This window comes from Pangasianodon hypophthalmus, chromosome 22 (genome assembly GCF_027358585.1).
Source record: "Pangasianodon hypophthalmus isolate fPanHyp1 chromosome 22, fPanHyp1.pri, whole genome shotgun sequence".
Lineage (NCBI taxonomy): Eukaryota > Metazoa > Chordata > Actinopteri > Siluriformes > Pangasiidae > Pangasianodon > Pangasianodon hypophthalmus.
This window is the reverse complement of record NC_069731.1, coordinates 1,535,834-1,555,833: the sequence shown is the minus strand read 5'-3', so window position 1 is coordinate 1,555,833 and position 20,000 is coordinate 1,535,834. Positions and strand designations below refer to the sequence as shown.

General features: G+C 41.6%; 3 protein-coding genes across 3 annotated transcripts in view; all 3 read left to right on the top strand.

Moving 5' to 3' along the window:
• Positions 1-2,422, top strand: part of sacm1lb (SAC1 like phosphatidylinositide phosphatase b) — an 11,523-nt gene extending 9,101 nt beyond the window's left edge. The window contains exon 20 of the mRNA XM_026924586.3: positions 1-2,422. This exon is cut by the window's left edge and continues 1,226 nt beyond it. The gene's annotated coding sequence lies outside the window, so the exon portion shown is untranslated.
• Positions 2,423-3,777: 1,355 nt separating this feature from the next.
• Positions 3,778-9,632, top strand: elp6 (elongator acetyltransferase complex subunit 6). The gene is made up of 8 exons (XM_034298082.2): positions 3,778-3,922; positions 4,035-4,179; positions 4,306-4,384; positions 4,925-4,995; positions 5,273-5,397; positions 5,833-6,025; positions 6,148-6,315; positions 7,059-9,632. The coding sequence occupies exons 2-8, from the start codon at positions 4,126-4,128 to the stop codon at positions 7,179-7,181; spliced, it is 813 nt and encodes a 270-aa protein (XP_034153973.1). The 5' UTR covers positions 3,778-3,922; positions 4,035-4,125; the 3' UTR covers positions 7,182-9,632.
• The window catches only part of scap (SREBF chaperone), a 32,266-nt gene continuing 20,938 nt past the window's right edge, over positions 8,673-20,000 (top strand). The window contains exons 1-2 of the mRNA XM_034298080.2: positions 8,673-8,810; positions 16,188-16,396. Of these exons, the coding sequence (XP_034153971.1) occupies positions 16,272-16,396 (125 nt within the window). The 5' untranslated portion in view covers positions 8,673-8,810; positions 16,188-16,271. The remainder of the gene's footprint in view (positions 8,811-16,187; positions 16,397-20,000) is intronic.

Genomic DNA, 20,000 nt, shown 5'->3' with positions numbered 1-20,000 from the left:
ACGCCAAGTCTTCATTTTTCCTCTCAATAAAAATGACAGATAAATCAGTCGACATGGATGACTGACAGCCGCGTAGGTGTTTTGAAATAGTTGACTCGCTGGAAGCCACGCCCCCTTTCTCTCATCTCACATTAGCGATCTTTCAGCCGATGCGCTCGGCTCGTCTCGGCTCGTCTCATCTCGGCTTTCTGTCACTGTGCATGGAGAATGTTTTGAGTTCATTAATATGAAATAAAATCAGCGTATGTTCGACTTAGCTAACATTAGACAATCAGTTAACTGTAATTATTAGGGATGTAACAGATTTTTGGTCAATTGTGGGGAAAAAAAAGTTTTTTTGGGGCCAGAAGAGATAAAAGGATGAAACCTTTGACTGAATTAAAAAAAAAGATTAAACAGGCCTACAATGAAGTGCCAAATCTAACACTACTGTATCATTACTACTAAAATTATGTTCAATTAGAAAGTGATATAAAACTCTGTTCAGCCAGATTGAGCAGCAGATCAGCAGTGAAAATGTCAGCCATCACTACGAAGGACATGATTTATAAAGAGATTATAATTAATCTGCTTCATCTGAACTACGCATTATTTCTCTTTAGGGTTGCCAAGTCTGAAAGCTTAGAGCCATGGAATTAACATAGTTCAAACTGCATAACACCATTTATACATAAACGCTTATCAGATCAAATCTGGAGATGTGTGACCATCAGAATCACATGTTTAAACTTTAAACTTTGAAACAGAAAGTGTACCTTTCATTTTTGGCCTTTATTGTGTTTATAATGATTTAATATCACACGAGTGGCCACTTGCAGAACAAGGCTATTTCAAGAACAACAACCTGAACCTCAGCAGCAAGAACAACACACTCAGTTCAGTCACATTAGCTTGCTAACCTGCTAATTAGCTAGCTTGATAAATAAATAATGAAGTTGCTTCAGCATTGTAGATGCTGTAGATGGCCAATCGAGTGCTGTATAGTTTTTGTTTTATTGCTTCTGTTTTGCCACGTAACGTGGGCGCGTTTAAAACCAGGATTTGAACGCGGCTAGCCGTGTTTGCCGGGTTAGCCGCGTTGCATTTATATTCATTCGTGCATTTATAAAGCTAATAAGGTACAGACCTCAACCAGAGACTGGGATATAATAATGGTTTAATGGTTTAATGTTTATTTAATGTCTGCCATTTTCTTTTTGTCTCATTTTATTACTTTGTCCATTTTGATTTTACTGAAACGTTTTATGTAGTCGAGTGCCTGCTAAAAGGTGGACATGTGCCGATATGAAATGTTTGTCATGATAAATTGCCCAAATTGTATCACATTTTGCAATAATATCGTGATATCGCTATGTTTAAATTTTTGATAACACTGACATTTTTCAATATGGTGGAAGTTCAGTTAGCGGTTAATACTTTTACAGTGAATTTTAGTCTTAGAAAGTCTTTTCTTGGAAATTAACCAGCACATCTGAGGAAAATGTTGATGTTTTTGATCATTTCGTCTCATTTCCATGATCACTGTGCCTTTACAATGTCCATATAAATGACTTTTAATGCTGTGTGCTAGCTAGCTACATTTTTAGCTTCAGGCATTAGCTATATTTATTCTCACAACATTAATCCCCTGAAATTTGAGTGTCTTATGTATGACTTCGCATGTTGAAAAAGGTCAAAATTTACAAGATTCCTTTAAACACTGCATTGCGAAATTGCAAAAACGTTATTCAGCAATCGGAGTGAGGTTTTGTCGGCCATGTTTTTTTTTTTCTTCTTTTTTTCAGAACTCTTTATTTGTGATCAGAATTATACCTAAAGTAAGAGACTTTAGTAGACAGCTTTATCCTGGAGCAGTCTCCTCACAAAAAAAATATTTTGAAGTGTCCACACTAATCATATTGTACATATTAAATATTGTGTAATCGAATATCGGCACGTGCCTAGTGAACATTCATCTGACACGCAGTGATATCATGACCTAGTGGAGTGGGACCAAGTAAAAATGACTCGCCTCTGAGCTGTGCCACATTTATTTTAGGTTTTTATTTTGTTGTTGTTGTTGTTAATTCACATTTTTGAGCATTAACTCTGTAGCTTTGTAAATTCCACGTGGAATGGATCGCCTGCCTTAAGCTGGGGAAGAAAGGAGTGGACATGAATACCACCATCTTGCATCTGCCTTATCAGAGAATGTAAAAGCAACAGCGGTTAATATTGTTATGAAAATTATATAATCATGTCTGTATTGTACTTCCTTTTTCCAGTAGACTCTCAGATCTGAATTTATGGACTTACAGATCAATCAATTCGACAGAAGAGCCTCAGCCAAATCCTCTGTTCAGCTAGTTTTGATGCCAAACCTTCACACATCACTTTGTCTAATGCATTATATATATTTAATTAAAGGTGCACTAGGATTAAATCTGGTCTCTGATGTCTCTCTGCAGTCTGAAGTTTGCTTGTTTAGTTTTGTACCAGGACCCAGTGGAGCTTGCGGTACTCTATAGACGTAAACTTTACTGTAGAGCTAATCACTGGAACGCTATCGGATCAGCTGTCTGGGACAAGCGGGATCATTTTGTTTCTCAGCCCAGTTTGGTGTCACTTCACAGATCCCATCTTCATTCAAAAAAATGATGCGGATGATAAAATTCCACTTTAAACCTAAATTTATAAATATAGCTGCAAGCAGCGATGGCGGGCCCAAGCACTACACTGCCATTGCCACTTTGTGAAGTGAGCGCTGTAGAGTAACTTGTTTTACGCTGATGTGTTAGGTTAAGCTCAGCTCTAAAGCTTTACAACAGCTTCCATGTCCAAACATACAGCTCATATTTGGTGAGATAATGCATGAAGAAGATAAGAGATATATGTTGTTGCCCTTATTAGCCATTAATTAATGGTAGTGAAGTAATGTGTAGTGGGCAGATGCATTTAAGGGGGTGCAACATCCCTCTGTTTATGTGCCTTTCTCCTAGTTTGTGATTTGATGCCTTTTCAAAAAAAAAAAAAAAAAAAAGTATATATACAGTACTTTGCAAAAGTCTTAGGCACATGCAAAGAAATGCTGTAGAGCAAAGATGCCTTCAAAAATAATGAAATTAAATGTTTCTACATTTGAAAAATACTATAAAGAGCAGTAAACAGTAATAAATGAAACAAAGTCAATATTTAATGTGATGATCCTTCACTTTTAAAATAAAGCAGTATCTGAGGTGCAGTGTGTGCAGTTTTATAAGGAAATGAGCTGGAAGTGTTACTGAGCATCTTGCAGAAGCAGCCACAGTTCTTCTGGAGACTTTGACTGTCGACTCGCTTCTTATTTCTGCAGCGAAACCCAGCAGCCTTCATTATGTTTTTATCTGAAAAGTGTCTCTTATGGAATCTGCTGCTTTCTTTACTGACATACAAACATTTTTCTGTAACATTTCATTCTGTGCTGGAAAACTAATGTTTGGAATCTAAAACGTTTTTGTGCTGAATCAATAATGTAGAAGTCAGAAAATAAACATCTATAACAAAGTTTGCACTAAAAGAAAATATATGGGGTGCCAAGACTTTTGCACAGTACTGTATATATATTTATATATAAACTTAACTACTGTTTTTATCTGTCGTACAAGTCCCTGTGAATGAGCTGCACTATTGTCAGAGCTGCTGTTATAAAAAATTAATTAATCAACACCTTCTGACCAATCAGAATCCAGAATTCAGCAGCGCTGTGTAGTTGATTGATGCAGTTCCCGGTATGACCTGCAGATGGCAGCAGATGGCAGCATGTGCAGGTAAAGTGTTGAAGATATTAACGCCGAAGAAGAAGAAGCAGAAACGTGTGTGTGTTTGTGTGTTTGTGCTGAAATTTCTTGGATATAATTTTATTGTGTTGTGTTACAGGCTGGCTTTATAGTCCACATGTAAACAGGTACAACACATAATTTATGGACATAATTTTTATTTATGTGTGTTTTTATCGCTAAAAAAATGAAGCTAATTCTATTTTTCTCTCTCTGTGTTTGTGTGATTATATTAATCAGGTGTTTAAGTGTGTTTCTGCTTGGTCCCGAGTTCGTGTGTGTGTGTGTGTGTGTGTGTGTGTGTGTGTGTGTGAGAGAGAGAGAGTGAGAAATGTTTGCAGAGCTGAACAGCATTCTCAACACCAGCCCTGATGACGTCACTCAGGTACATTAACTCCTGCGCTTATGTCTTGTTCAGGGATATTATAATACTGATTAATTATTAGAATTATAATGGAGTGTGATGGGATTTTATCTGTGTGTGTGTGTGTGTGTGTGTGTGTGTGTGTAGAGAGAATTTATCCTGCTGTCAGACAGGAACGCAGATGCCTCATTCCTCCTCCATCACTTCCTCAGCTTTTATCTGAAGGGTAAATACTGTATAATAATAATAAATGAAAATAAATAATAGATAAAAATAAAAATCAGTGTAAAACAGTGTTGGGATTTGAGCGATATGATGATAAATATACTGATAAATTATATTGTGATAAATATACTTTTCTGAGATATCTCGGGTATCGTGATAACCTTTTCTAGTTTTTTTCTGGAATTGTTTGTGTGTATGTGAGTTACGTTGTGTATGTGGTGTATTGTTATCATTTGTGAGTTGTATGAGTTATGTATTGTCTGTGTGTGTGTTGTGTGTATATGAGATATTTTGTTGTGTATGTGGTGTGTTATTGTTATTTGTGAGTTATTGTTGTGTAAGTTGTGTATTGTTTGGGTGTGTGTTGTGTATGTTGTTGTTGTGTTGTGTGTTGTGTAATGTGTGTGAAATCTCACATTAATGTGTTTATCTCTGGAATAGTGATGAAGTATAAATGTACTTTATTTAGAATTAAGAGCTCAATTTAAAATGGACGTTGTTGTGTTGTTGTGTTGTGGTGTTGTGTTATTTTTTTGTCCAGCTGGCTGTAAAGTGTGTTTTGTGGGCCTGGTTCAGTCGTTCAGTCACTACAGCGCTGTGGCTCAAAGGCTGGTGAGTCGAGCTTTTCATTTTATTCCTCCGCCGTTTTCATGTAGGTGATATTTTACACATCGGCATGTAAAATATCATAAAATATCAAATATATCGTTAAGGCAAATCGCTTTTTACTGTCAGAGCGAATGACAGTAAAGACTTCAGGGCTTCATGTGCATAATTATTTATTATTAATGCTGAAATAGATACTTATATTAATAAATATTTGTGCGTGCTTGCGTGTGTGCGTGCTTGCGTGTGTGCGTGCTTGCGTGTGTGCGTGTGTGTGTTACAGGGAGTAAATCTGGTGCAGGCGAGAGAGAAAGGTCAGCTGGTGTTTGTAGAAGCTCTGAAGGCCTCGGCTGCGGTGATGCTCAATGAGAGCAGCAGTGATGTAGCGCAGCTGTTTGACTATCTCAGGTCTCTCTCACACACACACACACACACACACACACTTCCTCTTTCACTCACTGTGCTTTTCTGCATTTATTACTGCTTGTATTTTTATTATCTGTCTATTGTTACTCATAATATACACTACACTGTGTGTCTGTTTGTCTGTGTCTTATTTTTTTGTTAACTCTCTGTCTTTCTGCTTATTTATTTCAGTATCTAACTCTTACAGTAGACAGGCAGACCATCAGTATCTGTCCATTTGTCCTATCTATCTATCTATCTATCTATCTATCTATCTATCTGTCTATCTGTCTATCTGTCTGCCTGTCAATCAGCCTGAGTGTCTGTCTGTTGTTTTTTAAATCTGCTTCAGACATTACTGTGACGATCCCTCCCTGTGCACAATTATCATGGTGGCATTCTGTGTGTGTGTGTGTGTGCGCGTGTGTGTGTGTTCAGGTCCCCAGTCCCGGAGCTCAGAGCTCTGTTTGAGTTTGTGTGTGCCTCTCTGAGTCAGGCCGAGGCAGACTCGAGCTCTCCCCCGGTGCTGATTGTGGATGATCTCAGTGTGTTGCTGAGTTTGGGCGTCAGCGTCAGAGCCGTTCTGGACTTCACACACTACTGTCAGGCCGCCATCTGCTCCCGGCTCCAGGTGTGTGTTCATCTCACACACACACACACACACACGAGCTGGGGTTAGTAGCTCAGATTAAACTGCTATTTGCAGGGAATCTCAACAGAGTGTGTGTGTGTGTGTGTGTGTTTGGTGTTCAGGGCTCTGTTGTAACTCTGGTGCGCTGTGACGATGAGGATGAGGAGGAAGATGATGATGATGATGATGAGAGCTCGAGCCGTCTCCTGCGGGCTCTGACTCATCAGTGCACTCTGTCTCTGAGTGTGAAGGGGCTTCAGACCGGTTACTGCAGGGACATCCACGGCCAGGTACGAACACACACACACACACACACACACACACACACACAAGGTGACGACGTCATCACACACTTCACCTCCTACAGTTCACTTCTGGATTGTGATTGGTCAGAAGGTGTTGATTAGATTTCTATAGCAGCAGCTCACAGGTTTATATTAATGCGCTACTTAAAATAATACGTAATCGTTTCTATAGTAACAGCTCGTTCACAGGGACTCGTACGGCGGACGCTTCAATAAACGGATTAAAAAATGTGCGTCATCGTTGATATGGTGGAGTTTTCTGTAATTTGTTTAATGTTTATGGAAGGAGTCTCCAGTGTCAGTGCTTTGTAACAGTCAGAGGTAAAGCTGTAATCTTTTTGTAATGTTTTCCAACATCTTCAGGACAGAAGAGTTTAAACATTACACGTATGTTTCTGGTTAACATGACAAGCTGCATTTTCTTGTCTTATTAACTTCAAGAGAGAGAGAAAAGTGAGATGAGGAACTAACTTGTTTCATGGACGGGACGGTCCATAACATTAAACGTAACTACAAACGGATAAAAAACGTTGCATCCAACATGTTGTGTTTTTGGTTACTGAATAAAAATTGTAATTGTTGGTAAACTGCTGTGGTGTAAGAGGAAATGAAACACTTGCTGTTATAGAAAAATAATCAACTTTAGAGTGATGATAATCTCCAAGCTCTACTTCATCACACCGCCCCGTCGCTTAGAGTTATTTATGAACGTCTGTGATGTTCTTCAGGTGGAGATTTGGTGGAGAGGAACAGGAGAGAACGTGCAGAGCCAGAGAAAGATCTTTCAGTACAAAGTTTATGATAAAGGTGCGTCCTTCTTTGCACCGGGAACCTCGAGCGCCGTGCTTTAACAGTTCACCATGAAGACTGATGATGATGATGATGATGATGGTGATGATGGTGATGATGGTGATGATGGAGGACTCACTGTGTTACTCGGACTCTGATGGCTCTCAAACATCTTTAAGGTTTTCATACAAATATATTTGGCCAACATTTCCTTACAGTTTTCAATGATATCGTGTTATTAAACAAATTTCTACTGTCATCCGGTGAACAGAATTATTGGAGGACATGTGCGATGCTCCTTCAGATTTGGACAAGATCATCAGGGGTATCCATGTTGGATTAATTTCTCGTGCCTGATTGCGTCAGTCATTTTTTTATTCAAGAAATTATAATGATCTTAATTTGTTGTGTTGAAGTATGTAAAAGAGTTTATATCTAATCTGAAAGAAAAACATAAAAAAATAACATTTCCAATTTAAAAATTTAAACAAATTTAAAAATTAATAATTTAGCAAAGCTCTGCAGAAGTAAATGTTTTATCAATAAAATTAATTTTAATTTAGTTTAGACAGAGATGCAGAAAAGGACTAAGGAAATTTTATAGTACAATAGAAAGTGAATCTGTTGAATCCCTTTTGAATCAATTAATCTATACTGAATTGAAAGAACTGAATCAGATCACTTGGCTCAGCTAATTAAACAGAGTCAACTCTGAGTTAAATGACATGATTCACTGAAAATAGCAAATCGTCGCTAAAGAAAGATTTGCCTCTTTTCAGTGAATCAGATCTCTTGGCTCAGCACATGAATCCGAGTCGATTCTAAGTCAAATGATTTGATTCACTGAAAAGAGGCAAATGACTCAGATCAAGTGACTCAGGTTATCAAACAGAATCGCCTCTGAGTCAACTTATATCGTTTACAGAAAGAACAAACTCGCTAAAGTAACAGTTGCCTCTTTTCAGTGAATCAAATCATTTGGCTCAGCACATCAATACGAATCGACTCTGAATCAAATGATTTGATTCACTGAAAAGAGGTACCTGAATCAGATCACTTGGCTCAGCTCATCAGAAACAGTCGACTCTGAGTCAAATTATATCATTTACTGAAAGAGCAAACTCGCTAAAGTAACAGTTGCCTCTTTTCTGTGAATCAGATCACTCGGCTCAGCTCATTAAAAAGAGTCGACTCTGAGTTAAATGACAAGATTCACTGAAAAGAGCAAATCGTCGCTAAAGAAAAATTTGATTCTTTTCAGTGAATCAGATCTCTTGGCTCAGCACATGAATCCGAGTCGACTCTGAGTCAAATGATTTGAGTCACTGAAAAGAGGCACTTGAATCAGATCACTTGGCTCAGCTCATCAAAAAAAAAAAGAGTCGACTCTGAGTCGAATGATCTGATTCACTGACAAAAAGCGATCTGTTTCTTTAGTGACCACAAGATGGCGGAGTTTGTGTGTGTTTTATAGAAAGCAGGTTGAAGTTGTGGGTTCATGTTACACACACACACACACACACACACACACACACACACAGCTAACTTGAATCTGTCAAAATAGTGCATATATTCGACTGTGTGCTTTAATATCCTGTTTTATTAAAAAACAAAAAAAACACAAAGCTGCAGCACAGATCGTCCAGATTGTGAAATAAATCGCTTCTATAGGAAGAAGAGAAGCTTTTCAGGTGAGTTTGACTTTCCTGCAGTTTAAAAGATCAGAATTTGGTGACATTTTTGTTGCCTAATCGCTCGTGCACTTTAAGAAAGCATGAGTGCTACTGTAGCTAACACTGGCTAATGCTAACCATCTTAGCCGCGAGGAAGCGGTTTAAGTCCAGTTTCTCAAAAAAATACTTCTTAATTAACAGATAAATTGGTGTTTAAAGTGTGTTCTGGGTTCAAAAATCACAAAATGAGATGTTTAAACAACAGAATACGCCTTTAAACAGAGCGGTTTGTTGCTTAGCTTATTAGCAGGCTAGTGTTTCTATGCTAGCTAGCTTAGTAGCTAATACCATGGGAACGGATTACAAATGAATGAATATTGAATTTGATTTTTTGATAAAATTCAGCTATAATTATATTAAAGCTAACAGAGTTTGAACATTATATTTAGTTTTGTGTGCGTGTGTGTGTGTGTGTGTTTATTTCTGGTGTAGGATTAGCTCAGAATGGCTAAAATGAACAAATAAAAATCCATTTGTTTGATTTCTTTATCACCAGATTTCATTTATTCGCTTTTAAATGCGTGCATTTCTTTTCTTTCCGCACTGAGGGAGCTGAGATTGCTTTCTCATTGCATCATCGACTTTATTTAAGGAATAAAATCTGCACAATCTCTGGGGAAAAAGTCTTCAGGTTACTGTGTTGTTCATAAACATGATTAACTGTTGAACTGTGTGATCTGTTTACATCAGTAATCATTTTTAACACAATGGTCAGAGAGCTCTTTGTGTGTTTCACTGCTGTGTTTTGTGTAAGTTAGGAATAAACCACAGTGTGTGTGTTGTGCTGTTGTAGTAAAATAATCAACTCTCTCTGTGTGTGTGTGTGTGTGTGTGTGTGTGTGTGTGTGATGAAGCTGATTATTTTCCAAGAACAGCATGTCCTGAAGTGTTTTTATTTCTCTTAAACCATGCAACTTTATAACGATTACACTTTTTAAAATTGATGAACAAGTGACATGTCATACTTTTTATCCGTTTATGGTTACATCTAATGTTGTGACCGTATGTAAAGCCTCGCTTTTTTCCTCTCTCTTGAAGTTAATAAAACATGCAGCTTGTTCTGTTTCTGGAAAAAACTGCTAAACTTCTTGGGAAACTTAAAGTTACAGCTTTACTTCTGACTGTTACAGAGCGCTGACACTGGAGACTCCTTACAGAAAATCAACGATTACACACATACAGGCCCTTGTGAATGAGCTGTTGCTATAGAAACGATAATGTGTTATAATTAAAATGATTAAAACATTATTATGAACCTGTGATTTGCAGCTGCACTACTGTCAGAACTGCTGTTCTAGAAAATTATTCAACACCTTCTGACCAATCACAATGCAGAATTCAGCAGCGCTGTGGTGTTTAAATCAGCAGTTTAAGACTGGAGGAGGGTGTGATGAGGAGGAGGAGGAAGGTGTGATGATGTGGAAGAGGAGGAGGAGGATATGGAGGGTGTGATGAGGAGGAGGAGAAGATGGAGGGTGTGATGAGGAGGAGGAGGAGGAGGGTGTGATGATGTGGAGGAGGGTGTGATGATGTGGAGGAGGAGGAGGAGGATATGGAGGGTGTGATGTGGAGGAGGAGGAGGAGATGGAGGGTGTGATGTGGAGGAGGAGGAGATGGAGGGTGTGATGAGGAGGAGGAGATGGAGGGTGTGATGAGGAGGAGGAGATGGAGGGTGTGAGGAGGAGGAGGAGATGGAGGGTGTGATGATGTGGAGGAGGAGATGGAGGGTGTGATGAGGAGGAGGGGATGGAGGGTGTGATGATGTGGAGGAGGAGATGGAGATGGCTGTGATGATGTGGAGGAGGAAGAGGAGGAGATGGAGGGTGTGATGTGGAGGAGGAGGAGGAGATGGAGGGTGTGATGTGGAGGAGGAGGAGGAGGAGATGGAGGGTGTGATGAGGAGGAGGGGATGGAGGGTGTGATGATGTGGAGGAGGAGATGGAGATGGCTGTGATGATGTGGAGGAGGAAGAGGAGGAGATGGAGGGTGTGATGTGGAGGAGGAGGAGGAGATGGAGGGTGTGATGTGGAGGAGGAGGAGGAGGAGATGGAGGGTGTGATGAGGAGGAGGAGATGGAGGGTGTGATGATGTGGAGGAGGAGGAGGAGATGGAGGGTGTGATGTGGAGGGGGAGGAGGAGATGGAGGGTGTGATGATGTGGAGGAGGAGGAGGAGATGGAGGGTGTGATGATGTGGAGGAGGAGGAGGAGGAGATGGAAGGTGTGATGTGGAGGAGGAGGAGATGGAGGGTGTGATGTGGAGGAGGAGGAGATGGAGGGTGTGATGTGGAGGAGGAGGAGATGGAGGGTGTGATGTGGAGGAGGAGGAGATGGAGGGTGTGATGTGGAGGAGGAGGAGATGGAGGGTGTGATGTGGAGGAGGAGGAGGAGATGGAGGTTGTGATGAGGAGGAGGAGGAGGAGATGGAGGGTGTGACATGGAGGAGGAGGAGGAGATGGAGGGTGTGATGTGGAGGAGGAGGAGATGGAGGGTGTGATGATGTGGAGGAGGAGGAGGAGGAGGAGATGGAGGGTGTGATGATGTGGAGGAGGAGGAGGAGGAGATGGAGGGTGTGATGATGTGGAGGAGGAGGAGGAGGAGGAGATGGAGGGTGTGATGATGTGGAGGAGGAGGAGGAGATGGAGGGTGTGATGTGGAGGAGAAGGAGGAGATGGAGGGTGTGATGTGGAGGAGAAGGAGGAGATGGAGGGTGTGATGATGTGGAGGAGGAGGAGGAGATGGAGGGTGTGATGTGGAGGAGGAGGAGGAGATGGAGGGTGTGATGTGGAGGAGGAGGAGGAGATGGAGGGTGTGATGTGGAGGAGGAGGAGGAGATGGAGGGTGTGATGATGTGGAGGAGGAGGAGGAGATGGAGGGTGTGATGTGGAGGAGGAGGAGATGGAGGGTGTGATGTGGAGGAGAAGGAGGAGATGGAGGGTGTGATGATGTGGAGGAGGAGGAGGAGATGGAGGGTGTGATGTGGAGGAGGAGGAGGAGATGGAGGGTGTGATGTGGAGGAGGAGGAGGAGATGGAGGGTGTGATGTGGAGGAGGAGGAGGAGATGGAGGGTGTGATGTGGAGGAGGAGGAGATGGAGGGTGTGGTGATGTGGAGGAAGAGATGGAGGGTGTGATGATGTGGAGGAGGAGGAGGAGATGGAAGGTGTGATGTGGAGGAGGAGGAGATGGAGGGTGTGATGTGGAGGAGGAGGAGGAGATGGAGGGTGTGATGTGGAGGAGGAGGAGGAGATGGAGGGTGTGATGTGGAGGAGGAGGAGGAGATGGAGGGTGTGATGATGTGGAGGAGGAGGAGGAGGAGGAGATGGAGGGTGTGATGTGGAGGAGGAGGAGGAGATGGAGGGTGTGATGATGTGGAGGAGGAGGAGGAGATGGAGGGTGTGATGTGGAGGAGGAGGAGGAGATGGAGGGTGTGATGTCTCGGAGACGATGTTGGTCAGTGTCACACATCCGTGTATGTGGTGTTGGATTTGCATGTTGTGTGTAGACGGAGGAGGAGGGTGTGATGATGAGAAAGATGGTGTTGAGGAGATGGAAAGTGTGATAATGAGGAAGATGAGGAGGGGTGTGAGGAGGAGGGAGTATGATTATGATGAGGAAGATGATAAGGAGGGTATGATGATGAGGTGATGGAGGGTGTGATGAGGAGGAGGAGATGGAGGTTGTGATGATGATGAGGAGGAGGAGATGGAGGTTGTGATGATGATGAGGAGGAGATGGAGGTTGTGATGATGATGATGAGGAGATGGAGGGTGTGATGAGGAGGAGGAGATGGAGGTTGTGATGATGATGAGGAGGAGGAGATGGAGGGTGTGATGATGATGAGGAGGAGGAGATGGAGGGTGTGATGATGATGAGGAGGAGATGGAGGGTGTGATGATGATGAGGAGGAGGAGATGGAGGGTGTGATGATGATGCGGAGGAGATGGAGGGTGTGATGATGATGATGATGATGAGGAGATGGAGGTTGTGATGATGATGAGGAGGAGATGGAGGGTGTGATGATGAGGAGGAGGAGATGGAGGGTATGATGATGAGGAGGAGGAGATGGACAGTGTGATGATGATGAGGAGGAGGAGATGGAGGGTGTGATGATGATGAGGAGGAGGAGATGGAGGTTGTGATGATGATGATGAGGAGATGGAGGTTGTGATGATGATGATGAGGAGATGGAGGTTGTGATGATGATGAGGAGGAGATGGAGGTTGTGATGATGATGAGGAGGAGGAGATGGAGGGTGTGATGATGATGATGAGGAGGAGATGGAGGGTCTGATGATGATGAGGAGGAGGAGATGGAGGTTGTGATGATGATGATGAGGAGGAGATGGAGGGTGTGATGATGATGAGGAGGAGGAGATGGAGGGTGTGATGATGATGAGGAGGAGGAGATGGAGGTTGTGATGATGATGATGAAGAGATGGAGGTTGTGATGATGATGAGGAGGAGGAGATGGAGGGTGTGATGATGATGATGATGAGGAGATGGAGGTTGTGATGATGATGAGGAGGAGATGGAGGGTGTGATGATGAGGAGGAGGAGATGGAGGTTGTGATGATGATGATGAGGAGGAGATGGAGGTTGTGATGATGATGACGAGGAGATGGAGGTTGTGATGATGATGAGGAGATGGAGGTTGTGATGATGATGAGGAGGAGATGGAGGTTGTGATGATGATGAGGAGGAGATGGAGGTTGTGATGATGATGAGGAGGAGATGGAAGTTATGATGATGATGATGAGGAGGAGATGGAGGTTATGATGATGATGATGAGGAGGAGGAGATGGAGGTTGTGATGATGATGATGAGGTGGAGGGTGTGATGATGAGGTGGAGGAGGACGAGGAGGGTGTGATGTCTCGGAGACGATGTTGGTCAGTGTCCCACATCCGTGTGTGTGTGTGTGTGTGTGCGTGTGTGCGCGCGTGCGTGTGTGTGTGTGTGTGTGTGTGTGTTGGATTTGCATGTTGTGTGTGTGGTGGAGAACCTGCAGGATGGTGTTAGTGTGAAGTCGTGTGCATTAACGCTGGTTAAAGCTGCAGTATGTAACTAATGTTTTGTGTAATATTAAAGAAGCCTCGTTATTTACTCTGAAACATCAGCGAGGTGTTTTGTGTAGCGTTAAACTCTGGAACGAACACTCCAACACACACACACACGCACACACACACACACACACACACACACAAACATCACTATAATTAACACCATAATTAACCACACATGGTGGACCACACTGTGGTGACTTTGTTTTTTTTTTTCTTTTTCTGTAGGAGAGAATTTTTTACGCTGCTTTCACACACACAGTGTTTATTGTGTTTGAACAGAATCCTGGTGTGAAAACTGTGGAATTCAATTTGTGCCAAAAGTACTGAGTGTAAGTTTTCAAGAAATGATCAAAAATATACAATGAGAAAGAAGAAAAATCCTCTGAAGCTGAAAACCGTGACCTCAGGGGCGAAACATTAACACGGTCTTCAGATAAACAGCGTTCTCTCTTCGTTAACGGTTTTCTAAACTTCCAGAGTTTCGTTTACGCTTCGTGAGCTTCTGGCACAAAGCTCTCGTGTGGGCGGGGCTTAACAGCGGCTTACTCTCATTGGTTAGGGAGATTTGGATGGACAGCTCGCTGATGTGGAAGTAGAGGCTTCAGTGGCGTGAATTTTGGAGAACGTCTCTGTGTAGTTACAGGGTTTGTAGTGGAAATTAATTCCTTTCTTCCTTCCTTCTTTACTTACTTACTTCCTTAGTATGTTAGTTCGTAATTAAACATTTGCAGTTTGAGTAGTCTCATACGACTATTTTTTCGAGATGAGCTCTTCTGGAGATTTGGCCCGATTGAAAAAAAGGAAAATAAATGCTGGATGTGACACACACAATGTTTTAAAATTGTTTTTGGACGGTTTATTATTTCTTTTGGCAAATTGTTGTTTTTTTTGGGTTTTTTTGTCAAGCTTCTCTGTGCGACGACGTTCAAAACACTAAAATAATTTCATCTTGCAAAATTTTACTGCAGGGTTTACGGTTAACGCCATTTTCTTTTTTTTTTAATGCAGTAAACCAAAACTTTGCTAGGATTTGTTAGTTTGTATACAAGATAAATTATTATTTAAAATAAAATAGTCCTTTAAGTTTTTGTTGTTGTTGTTGTTGTTTTGCTTGAAGGGAATTTGGCTTCTCAGGTTTTCTCATGCTTATTGTGTAATCGTTCACGTCGGTGAAGAAACAGACAGTCTGTCACGTGTTAAACACGGGTTTCATGCATGTGTGTGTGGGTTTTTTTTTTTTTTTTTTTGTAAACACACACACCGTGACGAAGTTACTGACTGACAAAAGGTCAACACTATTTTATTTCCGGTGTGAAATACACAACATGCACAAAGAGTTTGATTTGTCTAAATGTGGTTAAATTTATAAACGTGTGTTTCAGTGAGTGAGCTGTTAAGTGTGTGTGTGTGTTTGAGACAGAGAGAGAGCTAGTGTGTGAGTGAGAAGCTGCTGTGTGTGTGTGTGTGTGTGTGTGTGTGTGAGACAGACAGAGAGAGCTAGTGTGTGAGTGAGAAGCTGCTGTGTGTGTGTGTGTGTGTGTGTGTGCTGGAACAGGATCACTTTAGTGTGGAATGTAGAAGGGCGTAGCGCAGAGTAGAGGTGTGCAGGACTGGATTTTATTATTCCAGTCCTGCCGGAATTCCGACCATAAAGAAAGAAAGAAACAAGGTGGAAAAGGAAAGAAAAGAAGGGAGAGAAAGACAGACAGACAGACAGACAGATAGAAAGAAGGGGAAAAGGAAAGCGAAAAGAAAGAAGGAAGTAGGAAGAAAATGCGACAGTAAGAATGAAAGAACCAAAACAAGAATGAAGGAAGGAAAGGAGGGAAGGAAAGGATAATAAAGAATAAAAGAGAAAGAAAGAAAGAATAAATAACATAAAGAAACAACGAATGAATGAAGGAACAAATGACAGCTTGAAGAAAAAATGAACAAAAGAAAGAAGGAAAGTTTTGTGAAGAGTTTATTATAAGGATAAAGCAGGAGGAGAAACTTTGTGATTAGAAATAGAGAATTTTAGTGCGTTATTTTATTCAGCGTTTATAAAAGGCGTGTTTCTGATGGGCGCGGTTACCACGGTGATGACTGCGCTCTCTATCTTTATCTCCATCTGATACATTTCCATATCGATCCCTCTGATCGATCCAACTGGGAGATAACGCAGTCGTACCTGCGCTGCGAGAGTGCTGATGTCATTACGGCGTTATAAAACACGCTATAATGACTCTAATGATGTGTGTGTTAGTGTGTTAATGTGTGTGTTTGTGTGCGTTAGGTGCCCGGATGAACTCCGGTGCCGCCCAGTTGGAACACACGAGCCCGATGGCTGCGAGCTGACCTTTGACCTTCGACCGCCAGGATGATGTCGGTCAGAGAGCGGCTCCGCCAGAACATCTCGGCCGCCTTCTACCGGCACGGCCTGCTCTGCGCCTCCTACCCAGTTCCCATCATCCTCTTCACCTCCGCCAGCATCCTGGCCTGCTGGTGAGTCACATGACCTCTGTGTCATCACCGGGCTTCATGCCGCGCTCGACCAACCCGAGACGGTCTCCTCGACTCCGAGTTCAGCAAGTGACGTCAAATCAAAATGGCCGCTCGGAGCATCAGCAGTAAACGCAGCAGCACGACTTACCTTTAAAAACTGTCGTATATTTAACTGACGTTTTCACTCGTTAAATCTATAACACTGACTGTACGGCAGTAAATATGCAGCACTCATCACAGTTAGCTGGCTAGCATGCGGCTCACAAACGACAAACATGGAGGCGTCCGTGAGGTTTTTTTTCCACTTTGTAGCTCAAAGAAATCAGAAATGACGTAATTTTCAAATTCTAACTTCCTGCTTCTTAACGAATGCAGCACAATTTTAAGAGCAACGCTGAGACGCGACTCACCCTGATGTTACACCTTCCACCTGAAAACGCGCAACATTTAACTTCATTACACTTCTTTATTTCTTTCCTTCATTCCTTCTTTCCTTCATTTATTCTTTCTTGTTGTCTATTTTTTTCCTTCTTTCTTCACATCCACTCCTTCTTTCTTTCTTTCTTTCTTTGTTCCTTCCCTTCTTTCTTTCCTTTTTTTTTTTTTTTTTAACTTTCCATGTTCTTTGTTTCTTTGTTTGTTTTATTATTTTGTTCTTTCCTTTGCTTTTTTCACTCTTTCATTATTACTTTCTTTCCTTTTCCGTTCTGGTCTTTCTTTCTTTCTTTCTTTCTTTCATTCTTTCAGTACAGGCCCTGAACCAGGTTCTTTTAACGGGTTCTTTCAAACTTCACAGAGTTATGACACTTTTTTTTTTTTTTTACTGAACAGATCCTCATTGTGGAAAAAGTGTAACAAGATCACACAATGTAGAAGATTACAGCGCTCTAGAAATAATGGAAAAGTGGGTGAAGGGTTTTATTCAAATTTAAATAAATTAATGAATAAATTGAGCACAGGTGAGAAAGTGTGAGCTAGCTCTGATTATAAGCTCCAGTCTAGAAAAGATGGCTCCTTCTTTAGCGAGAAGTGAAAGAGAGGTCCGTAGAGTCGCCGGCTGAGAGAAAGGAGTGTGAGAAAGTGACCCTGAGGGACGAACGAGTCTGTCTCCGGCTCAGCACACCAACACAGCCTGCTTTGTGAAGGTACAGTGACCTTAGCGGAGCGTGCAGAGCCGAGGGACACGGACATTGTGACCATCAGGATTCCAGTAGAGAGATAGAGAGAGCGATTGTGTGTGAGTGACGTCCCATCATTCTGCTTTCACACAGACGTAGGCGCTTGTACTGGAAATCAGTTCCTTAATAACTTCCAGTTCCTCTAATACAACAGCAGTTTACCAACAGTTAAAATGTTGGTTTTATCTATCTATCTATCTATCTATCTATCTATCTATCTGTAGTTTAATGTTAATGTTTAATGTTGTGGAACTTCCACAAAACAAGTTAGTTCCTGTTCTCACTTACATTATAGCAGCTATAAACAGTTGTTCCCTCACCAGCCTCTCTCTTGTCACAACAAGGTGTAAACTCCTCGGTCCTGAAGACTTTCCTGTTGGGCTGTTCAAGTTCAAGACCAGGACTAGCCAAGATCAAGTCATGACTGAGTCTGAGGCTGAGTCAGTGTAAAGATGGAGTCTAAAGATCCAGTCCAAAGGAAATCGAGTCAGAGTAAAGATGGAATCTAAAGGAAAGCGAGTCAGAGTAAAGATCCAGTCCAAAGGAAATCGAGTCAGAGTAAAGACTGAGTCTAAAGGAAAACGAGTCAGAGTAAAGATCCAGTCCAAAGGAAATCGAGTCAGAGTAAAGACTGAGTCTAAAGGAAAACGAGTCAGAGTAAAGATCCAGTCCAAAGGAAATCGAGTCAGAGTAAAGACTGAGTCTAAAGGAAAGCGAGTCAGAGTAAAGATCCAGTCCAAAGGAAATCAAGTCAGAGTAAAGATGGAGTCTAATGGAAAGCGAGTCAGAGTAAAGATCCAGTCCAAAGGAAAGCGAGTCAGAGTAAATATGGAGTCTAAAGGAAAGCGAGTCAGAGTAAAGATCCAGTCCAAAGGAAATCAAGTCAGAGTAAAGATGGAGTCTAATGGAAAGCGAGTCAGAGTAAATACGGAGTCTAAAGGAAAGCGAGTCAGAGTAAATACGGAGTCTAAAGGAAAGTGAGTCAGAGTAAATACGGAGTCTAAAGGAAAGTGAGTCAGAGTAAATACGGAGTCTAATGGAAAACGAGTCAAAGTAAATACGGAGTCTAAAGGAAAGTGAGTCAGAGTAAATACGGAGTCTAATGGAAAACGAGTCAAAGTAAATACGGAGTCTAATGGAAAACGAGTCAAAGTAAATACGGAGTCTAAAGGAAAACGAGTCAAAGTAAATACGGAGTCTAAAGGAAAACGAGTAAAGATCAAGGCTGAAAACCATGAAAAGCATTTAGAGCATTCATTCACATTATTAATAAACATTATTTTTAGAAACTCTCTGTCGAGACCAAGACCAACGAACAAGACTGAGACAAGTCCGAGTGAATGCAGCAAACATCTGGAGTCCTACAGCCCAACGTTCCTGAGTCAGAAAACACACCTCTGACTGCTACAAAGCACTGACACTGGAGACTCCTTCCATAAATGTTAAATAAACACCTCCATGCAGAGCCCATCACCATACCAACGATTACACACTTTTTTTTAAATTCATTTATTATAAGTGAAGCGTTCGGGATACAAGTCTGTGAGTGAGCCGTTACTATAGAAACGATAATGTATTAGAATGAGCGCGTTATTATAAACCTGTGATAGAAACCTGCACTACTGTCAGAGCTGCTGTTATAGAAAACTAATCAACATTCAGCGTTCTCTGAACATTCACCTGCTCTGAAATACGTCACCGTCACTTCTGAGCTTCTCCTGCTGAGACGGGAATGTGAGAGTTCACTCTCTGAGGGATTTCTCAGCTTCATACCTCGAGTGCTGCTACACCATCTCACACACACACACACACACACACACACACTCTAACACATCCCTGAACTGCCTTTAAAGTCGAGTCAAAAGTTTGATCTCAGGATCTTAGTGAAATAACACAATGCACAAGTGCAGCGCAACACAATACACACACAGTGGGGTGTAAATAAACACACCAAGGCTTCAGGTGGATTAAAGCAGCAGTTTAACAAAACAAAAATAACAAACTACAAATGTTTGCTGTCTGAAGTTTCCTGATTTTTGGCCTCAAACTGCGAGACTAATGTAGCTAACAATTAACTGCATGTCTAAATCATCACACACTCACTCAGAAGCCCAGTTTCAGTGTATTAAAGGAGCAGTCTGATGTTTTCTAGCGTCCTCTGCTGCCTGTGAAGTGAAGTACAATTAAAATAAAAACACTGATGAGATTTTTCTTCCCCCAAGTCACGTCAAACTGTTTACTGAAAATATTTGCATCATGTTTGTATTATGACTTTTTTTCTTTTTGTTTCTTTTTTTTTTTTTTTAAGACAGATATGTTCCAGATTAATCAACTATCCAAATCAAACTGGAAATCAAATTATGTTTCGAATCACTTCTGACTTCAGGCCACGCCTCCTACCTGAGTCTGACGCTGAGTTAAGGGGA